Source organism: Tupaia chinensis, unplaced genomic scaffold, assembly GCF_000334495.1.
Source record: "Tupaia chinensis unplaced genomic scaffold, TupChi_1.0 Scaffold144171_1, whole genome shotgun sequence".
NCBI lineage: Eukaryota > Metazoa > Chordata > Mammalia > Scandentia > Tupaiidae > Tupaia > Tupaia belangeri.
The window spans coordinates 774,506-783,723 of record NW_006204027.1 but is presented as its reverse complement, the minus strand read 5'-3'; the positions used below and the strand labels follow the sequence as shown (position 1 = coordinate 783,723).

Here is a 9,218-nt window from a genome sequence, read left to right as displayed (position 1 = left end):
CCCTGAAGTTCCATCCCAGCCTTGGGAAGGATTGGAAATGGGAAGGGGTGAAGGGGTCACTTTGGCTTAGGACTTTTGAGTGTCTCCTTTGTTTTCTGAGGGGTGTTCTCCAGCATGACCTGTACAAAAGAAGAGGAAAACAGAGAGCAGTGAAGAGGATGATAGAATATTTTCCTCCTTTTGCTTGAAAACATAGAAGGCCTTGGAGCAAGAGTTTTCAAACTTTAGCATACACCAACATCACCGTGAAGGCTTATTAAAGCCCTATTTGCTGGATCCCACCCTAGAATTTCTGATGCAGCAGGTCTAGGGCATGGCCTGAGAATTTGTATTTTTAACAAATTCCCAGATGGTGCTGTTGCTGGTTGGGGTGAAGATGGGGCATACTTAGAGAACAACTGACTTAGACCAGAGGTTGGCATGTCATGAGAACACTAGTCACTGTTTTTTTAGAAATACTTACTGGGACATGGAGTCATCTATTTGTTTGCATAGCTGCTGGGCCAATTTGTTTGTGTCTGTTTTTCACAGAGTTGAGTGTTAGTGACAGAGTATGGCTCCGCAGACAAAATATTTACTGTTTTACCATTTAAGAAAAAGCTTGTTCAGGGCCAGCAAGTGGCGCAAAGGTTAAGGCGAGTGGATCCCACGTGGCCAATTGTGTGATTTGTGTGTAGCTTGAAAAATACACCAGGCACGTGTGTGTGTGTGTGTGTGTGTGTGTGTGCGCGCGCGCGCGCGTGCCCAAAATCCCCAGAGGAGAATGTAGAAGGGATTGCGGTGTGGCTTACCCCCTCAGGGCATGAGGGGGAGGATTTCTTACTTTCTCTCTTTGGCAAGTGCATACACTTTATAGCAAACTAAAAAATAAAAATAAAAGAAAGTTTGTTATGCCCTCTCTCACTTTTCTTTCTTTTTTGAATAATTATTTTATTTTATTTATTATTATTTTTTAACTTGCTATAGGGCATGTGTGCTCACCAGAGAGAGAGAGGGAGGGAAAGTGAGAAAGCAAGTCGCCAGGTCCGGGACTTGAACTGTGGCTGGCCATGTGGCAATCTAGTGCCTTAACCCCCATGCCACTAGCTGCCCCCCCCCCACCTTTTCTTAATGTGTTCAAAATATTTTCTTCCTTGTTCTTATTTTTTTCTCCCTTGGCATATAAATAAGAGCTGATGAAATGGGAGCCCCAAAGGATCAAGCATGTGACCTAAGGTCACCCATTAGAAGAGAAGGTTTGGGAATTCAGGGTTTCTGGCAAGCAGTTCCTCATCCCATTCTTGTGCTGAGTCTAGCTCTGTGAACCATGGTTGCTCCTGCCCAGAGGGAGTGCTTTTTCTCAATACTATCATCTTCTAGAGGTTACATCTCACTTTTGCCATTTTTGCCCTCTCAGGCCAGCTGCCCACCCTCCAGATTGTCCGCCATGGCTCCAAGGCTGTTACCCGCCACCGTCGAGTGATGCACTTTGAGAGGCAAAAGCTAATGGCTGTGACTGAATATATCCCTCCCAAACCTGCCGTCAACCCAAGATGCCTGCCACCACCTCCCAGACCTCCCAAAGAGGTAAGGAGGACAGTGGTACCTGTCACGCAGCGGTGGGATGGTAGTTTAAAGTGATCTTATCTCACCACGGTGAAGTAGGATTCCAAGCCACAGCCACTCACATCATCATTTCACTTCCCCACTTAGACCCTGTGGTTTAGACACTTAAAAATGAAATCCGAGCTTGTTTTTCTGTATTAGGCTTTGAGCACTGTGGATTGACTGGGCCTCCTCAATTTCCTTCTTTATTTGTCTCCTAAAGTGTATTTTGAAAGCTCAAGCAGGTAGGGCAAGGGGAGAATATTTCTCCTGTCTTATTTATTAACTTACTATTTTTTAATTTTCTGGAGAGAATGTACACTAGCCAGAGAGAGAGAGAGAGAGAGAGAGAGAGAGAGGGAAAGGGGGCAGTCACTCCACAGTGGGGTGTGGTCACACCACAGTCCCTTCTCTTTTTCTCCATCCTGTTGGGATTTTGAGCGCACATGCATGCTCGCCAGCATGTTTTTTAAGCCATCGGGTCCGGGACTCAAAGTATGAGGTTGGCCATGGTATCTAGCTCCTTTACCCCTGGGCCATGGAGCTGGCCAACTCCTCTTAAGAAGAGTTGAAGGTTCCTTGTTTTCCTAGAAGAGTGATCAGTACCTGCAGCCTTAGGAATGTAGGTCAGACGTCAAACACAGATGGGACAGAGGGTGCAAGTCATTTGGTAGCAGTTCATCAGAGATGATAAGAGGACAGCCTGCCCATCTGAGTTTTCTCCCCATGAAAGCAGAGCTATCTGAAATGAGTCCTGAAAGGTCTTTATAGAGCAGTGCTTGGCTTGCTGTCTGAGTGGTCAGCCACTGTCACCAACACTTAGCGTTTGCCCAGCTAACATTGATTGGCAGCATTCCTCCTCCCAGTTCAGATGAAAGTGAGAGCATTGCATGGAACTTTCCCTGTCAAGTTTCTCCAGTTTTTTTTTATGCTAGTGATGCATGCTGCCTCACAGCTATAGCAGAATCGAGAGCAGTGGCAGGAGAACTTTATGGGTTGATGGGAATGTTTCGTATCTGTGTGGTTCAATACGGTGGCCACTAACCATATGTGACTGTTGAGCACTTGAAATGATGCTAGTGTGACCAAGGAACTGAATTCTCCATTGTATTTCTTTTAATTAACTTAAATATAAATAACCACATATCCCTGGTTGCTATTGTATTGGACAGGGCAGAGCTAGAATCTAGGTTTAGCACAATAGTATATCTTTTATTCTTTCTTTCTTTTTTTCTTTTAGTTTTGCTACAAGGCACATGTGCTCACTGTAGAGAGTCAGAGAGAAAGAGAAAGTGAGAAATCACCTCCCAGAGGGACAGCCATGCCACAATCCCTTCTCTTCTCCTCTTGGGATTTTGGGCATGCACACACACACCCAGTGTGTTTTCTACACCATGGGTCTGGCATCCAAATCACGAGTTAGCTAAGGTGGGATCCTGCCACCTTAACCTCCATGTTCCCTGCTGGTTCTGTCCTCCATTATTTTAACTCACATATATTAATATTTTTTAAAGAACTATTTTATTTAACTACATTTATTTATGTATTCATTTGCTTATTTAAATTTGACTAGAGAGTTATAGAGAGAGAAAGAAAGGAAGTGAGAAAGCAAGCTTCCAGGTCCAGGACTTGTACCACGATTGGCCATGTGGGAATCCAGTATCCAGTGCCTTTAACCACCACACCACCTGCCAACCCAACCTGAGTGTGTTGGGTGGAATGCCTATACCATGATCTTGGCTGGCCGGGAGCCTGTGGGGAGGATCACAGCATGAGAAGACCCTGCCAGGATTGGTCAGTCAGTCATTCTCTCTCTCATTCAACAAACAATAAATAAAACAAAAGAAAATTCTGTGAAAATGACTGAATTTTAAACTAATACTGCAAAAGAGATATCCTGTATTTATCATTGGTAAAATAATTCAATAGGAGTACACAGTTAAATCGAACATTGAAGTAATTTTGACGTTTGGGCAGACTTGATCTACTCATTGTGAGGGAACAGCATTGAATGGTGTCAGGTTTGGAGACACTGCTCTAGGACCAATTATCTAATGAAAAAGAAAAGATCAGAACGAGAGATGTTTCATGTCACCAAGAGTCGGGGGCCCCTACCTGCTCCTTGATCTTGTGCTCTTTTGGGCATCCTTGGGAGCCCGAAGCTCCAGCCCTATCCTGTGGGAACAAGGGGTTCCAGGAGAAGAGATAGCTGATGTCTCCTTGGTTGTCCTTTCCTGGCTTCAGGAGACAGGCCTTATCCGGCTCCTCCGTCGGGAGATAGAAGCGGTCTTCCAGAACAACCGAATGATCGCAGTCTGCCAGAACGTGGCTATGAGTGCAGAGGACAAGCTTCTTATGCGACATCGGCTGCGGAAACACAAGATCTTGATGAAGGTCTTTCCCAACCAGGTAGGGAGTGCCCCCCCCCCCGGTACAGTACTGGACTCACCCTGACATCTGCTCCCTAAGTGATACTTCAGCGCCTCCGCCTCCTAAGCCACCCTCTAGTCCGGTGCCTACGCTGCATCTAGGGGCTCAGGAGAGCCTTGGGTTGTGTCCTCAGCCTGATGACCTTGGCCCATGACCAAGGTGGGCGGTGCGTCTTTCCACTCATCCCTGATAAGCCCTCTTTCCTGCTGTCCCAGGTCCTGAAGCCCTTCCTAGAGAAGTCCAAGTACCAAAACCTGTTGCCGCTTTTTGTGGGGCACAACCTGCTGCTGGTCAGTGAAGAACCCAAGGTCAGGGAGATGGTGCGGTTCTTAAAGGGCATGCCTTTCCTGCCACTTTTAGGTGAGCAAGCACCCTGCCAGTGAGGGGTCAGGGTGAGGAGGGGCAGTGCTGCAGCAGCTGGTGCCAGCCTGGGTAAAACCATGGATGTTCTTGAAGAGGATACCCTCTCATGATGGGGTCTGAACCAGCGGTACTATTGTCAGGGTTGACTGTCACTTCAACATCTGTGCTGGAGGGGAGACAAGAGAAGGCAGAGAGAGGGCACTGGGGTGGACTGGGGTGGAGTGGGATGGGGAGGGAAGAAATTCAGACTCCACAAGCCCACCAGTGGATTAATGGGTGCTGAATGGAGGGGGTATTTAAAATAAATAGCCCTAGTAACGGGTGTTAAGGGGACAGTGATCATGGTTCCCAGATTCCCCTGAGACTGAGAGACACCCGAGTAGCTTTTTCTATAGAGAACACTGCGCATACCCTCTGGCATTTACATTTTTAAAAATTTACTCATTCATTTATTTTAATTTGACCAGAGGGAGACACAGAGAGAAGCGGAAGATGAGAAAGCAAGCCATTAGGTCCAGGACCCAAACTGTGGTCAACCATGTAGGAATGTCCAGCACCTTAACCACCATGCCACCTGCTGGCCCTGGCATTTACATTCTCTAGACCTTGGTGGAGGAGGCAGGAATCTGGTTATAATCCCCCCATACATACACTGCATGTTTTATTTTTAAAGAATTATTTTATTTTATTTAATATTTATTTGTTTGTTTGTTTGTTTGTTTGTTTATTTTGATTTGACCAAAGAGGGACAGAGTGAGAGACAGAGAGCAGTAAAGTGAGAAAGTAAGCCTCTAGGTCCAGGACTCAAACCATGGTCGGCCATGTGAGAGTCCAGCACCCTTAACCACCATGCCACTTGCCAGCCCTCCACATTGCATGATTTTTAAAAATTTTTTAAAAATATAAAATATACATGTCAAAAAATTTACTAAATTAATTTATTTATGTTTTGTGGGTTTTTTTTTTTTTGCCATAGGGCATGTGTGCTCACCAGAGAAATAGAAAGAGGGAAAGTGAGAAATCACCCCCAGGGGAGGTGGCCATGCTGCGGTCCCTTCTCCATTCTCCTTTCAGGATTTTAGACATCCACATACATGCACCTGGTGTGATTTCCAAACTACTGGGTCCAGGGCTTGAACTGTGGTTGGCCATATGAGAGTCGAGTGCATTAACCACTATGCCACCTGCCGGCCCCACCATTTTAAGTGTATAATCCCATGGTGTTAGGTCCATTCATAAGGTTCAACCATCACCATCAAACTCTTGATATTGTAAAGCTAAAACTCTATACCCATTAGACAATAGCTCCCCATTTCCTCCCTCCACACCATGATTCTTATCTGCAGGGATGTTAAGGAAACACCGAATAGAGGGTCGGGAACAGATGGACATATTAGACAAGAGTTTTCTGAGGGAAGAGTTGGGAAGAGGGGAGAGGGTCCGTCCCAACTAGAATGGGAGTGGGGTGAGCCATAGGTGGAAGCCAGATGACTGGGAAGGCCAGGATGTGGAAGGGCAATGGAGAGCAGGTTCCTCAGGTTGGAGCAGTGTTTGCAGGATCTGAAAGGCATTTGCAGGAGCCCACTGACACTGTGTTCTTCCAGGTGGCTGCATCGATGACACCATCCTCAGCCGGCAGGGTTTCATCAACTACTCCAAGCTTCCCAGCCTGGCCCTGGTGCAGGGCGAGCTGGTAGGAGGGCTTTCCTTCCTCATGGCCCAGACCCACTTCTTGCTGCAGCACCAGCCCCTCCAGCTGACTGCCCTGTTGGATCAGTACGTCAGACAGCAATGCCCGGGGGACTCTGCTGCGTCAGCCAGTGGGAAGCTGGATCCTCCTGACCCTGTTCCAGACTCATAGCCAGCCTGCCCATAAATACACTCCGCCCCTTGGTCACGCTGTCCTCCATCAGAGATGGGGAGGAACTTGGGCTTGGGGGTGGCACTGATTACTTGGCCTCCACTGACAACAGCCTCCCCAGGTGCAGGCCCGCTCGGAGGCACAGAGAGATTCTGCTTCAGAATGGAGGCTGGTAACCACCAAGTTGGTAGTTTTCCCAGTCGGCCCTGATAGGAGCAAAGACTTTCCCCTCTCAGGTCCAAGGCAGAGGAACCAGAAAGATGAGGACATCGCTCTCTCTGGTCACTGTCCTGGCTGTCCCCTCGTGTGTAATCTGCCACAGCAGCTTAGCTGAGTCAGTGTGCTAAGAATGGCACCTGTCGAGCACCTGCTGTGTGCCAGGCTCCCGACTAAGCACGGTACGTGTCTTAGTCCTTTATTCCTCACCGTGTTTTCCCTGCTACACAGAAGAAAACGAGACAGAGACATTAAATAGCTTGCACGAGATCATGCAGTTAGTCAGTGGCAGAACAGGGACTTGAGCCAGGCTCTCTGCACTGTCTACACTGGAGCTTCCTCATTAGGTTACCAAGAGGTGGGTTCTCTGCCCTTGGTGTTGTGGAGAGGTATGGTAACAATGGCCGTATGGTAAGAACCAAGTGCATTTTACTGACTCGTTTTGCTGTTTACAGTTACTCTCCCTGCAGATTCATTCCCAGGGTCATCTCTGTCCTTGCTGCCTCTCCTCACTTCCTCTCTAGAAAATTTTTCCTCTTCCCTTGTACCTAGTTCCACAAAGGCCTCTCTTACATACCTGTCCTTTTGAAGGTAGGTGACTGGTGCCCAGTGGCCACCGTGTCTCTGTTGGTTCTGAGCAAGGGCTGGAAGGAAATCGGGGTTCTCTGATAATCAAGGCCTCTAGAATAGGAGGCCTGGTCCGAGTTTGGGAGAAACAGGGTTTCCTAATAAAGCAGATAGGATGCTTCACTTGAAGCCTGCCTTTGTCCTTGATTGGAGTACGTATCCACATTCTGGGTGGGTACGGGGTGGTACATATGGGGAGGGCAGTTGAGCATTCCTTCCTGGGCGTGGAGCAGTGGCACGGTGCCTTTACCCTGCACAGGCAGCGCCTGGCAGTGATCTGCAGCAGCTTTGTGGCCTGGGTCCAGAATAGCTTCCCATGGTACCTCACTCATGCCATATGCCAGGGATGCTCAATCACTGCGAGGTGAATTAAAAGGCCCTAGGGGCTCCTCAATGCCAGTGTCTGCCAACCAGTGCCGCCTAGAGGCCCCATTTTGTTCCAGAGCCTGCCAGCTACTAACCTCTGTCCTGGGGCAGCTGGGGTAGTGCAGAAGGGGACTGGGGCCCCTGAGGTGTGTAAGACCCTAGAGTGGAAGCAGGCTGGGTGGAGATGAGTTGGGAATGAGGCATGTGGCCTACATTTTGGGGACCAAAGAAGAGCCTCATATTCCATCCTTCACCTGGTGATAATGGCTGGTGCCCTCACAAAAACCCACATCTTCCTGACAACTGTTTCATTGCACGTAAATAAAGGTGTTGGTCTCGGTCATACTCATATGAATGGACTTTAGATCTTTCTCTTTCTCCAGAGCCTTTAAAAAAAATATATATATATATGCCAGAGGGTGTATGAGATTCACACCTAGCACTATCCAGAGCAGTCACCCCGGGGGATGGTCACACTGCAATCTCCACTTCTCCCTCTGGTGATTTTGGGCATGCATACACACGTGGGCATGCATGCTCCTGTTGTGTATTTTCAAGTGGCCGGGTTCAGGACTCAAAACACTAAGGTCAGTCACGTTGGGCCCAACTCACTTAACCACCACACCACCAGCTGACCTCTCGTAAGCTGATTTTAGGGACCCGCAGATGGTGTAATGGTTACATTACTGAACCCCCGTGTAAGTCAACTGTGATTCAAGGCCTGGCACCAGCAGCTTAAAACTCAGGCCAGGAGTGTGTGCATGTGTGCCCAAAATCCCGAGAGGAGACTGGAGGAGGAGGGATTGCTGCATGACATCCCCTCTGGGGGGGTGAGTTCTTTCTTCCTGGCCAGTGAGTGCACGTGCCCTATAGCAAAACCTCTCTAAAAAACAAACAACAAAACCCTGATTTTAAATTAAACTGAGTCCCTGAACAGTACTCCAGCAGCAGGGCAAAGGACTCAGGGAAGTGACAATGTCAAAGTGGGCAGCAGCCAGCCTTTTCTGACAGAGGTGACTGCCTGACCTGCTCCTGATCCGGACACTCCGGACACTCCGCAGGCTCTGGGGGTTGGTCTTTAACTACATAAGCACTCCCAGACCCGATGGGGCCTGGCCTGATAGGGCCTCCCCCCCAGGGAGGGGCAGCTGGCCTTGCCTCTGGTACCTTGACAGCTTCTGCTGACTGTGCTCTTTGCACTACTGTGGTCCCCTAGGGGAAACCGCTCCCTTCTCAGCCAACCTGATACCTTTGCTGGCTCCAGATTTTGCAGTCTATTTTCAGATGTAAAATGAGAGGCGGAGTTGACTAGGAAATGGCCTTGGGCACTAACTGGGGTCGGGGCTACAGTAGTCTGCAGAAGTCCTTTACCACCACAGGGCTTGAGGCCAGCAATTCCCCAGTCCAATGATCCATCTGGAACCGTGCCCAGTGGGGACTGGGCCACCGCTCCCAAGCCTCATTGGTGCTGGTGCCTGGGAGTCCATTCGGCCCTGAGTCCTCCGGGGAGCAGGGGGGCAGAGCTGAGCGGCCGCCCGGAGCTTGGCGGGAGGAGGGGACGAGGGAGGGGGAGGTGGGGAGATCCGGCTAGAGGGGAGGCTCCGACGTCTCCTTCCTTCCTGGTTCCTGCTGCAGCTGCTGCCACTGCTCAGCGTCCCGCCGCCGGCTCCTGCCACTGCTCAGCTCCGTGAGGAGGGAGCCGGTGACTCGGAGACGGTGACTCAGAGGCAGAGCGGCGCGCGCGGGCCAAGGAACACGGGCGTCCATGGAC

General features: G+C 49.2%; 1 protein-coding gene across 2 annotated transcripts in view; it reads left to right on the top strand.

The window, feature by feature from the left end:
• Window positions 1-7,792, top strand: part of MRPL10 (mitochondrial ribosomal protein L10) — an 8,540-nt gene extending 748 nt beyond the window's left edge. For both annotated transcript variants that reach the window (XM_006166092.2, XM_006166093.3), the window contains exons 2-5: window positions 1,397-1,566; window positions 3,829-3,993; window positions 4,230-4,374; window positions 5,982-7,792. In XM_006166092.2, coding sequence (XP_006166154.1) covers window positions 1,397-1,566; window positions 3,829-3,993; window positions 4,230-4,374; window positions 5,982-6,238 — 737 coding nt within the window. In that variant the 3' untranslated portion in view covers window positions 6,239-7,792. The remainder of the gene's footprint in view (window positions 1-1,396; window positions 1,567-3,828; window positions 3,994-4,229; window positions 4,375-5,981) is intronic.
• The last annotated feature ends 1,426 nt before the right edge of the window (window positions 7,793-9,218 follow it).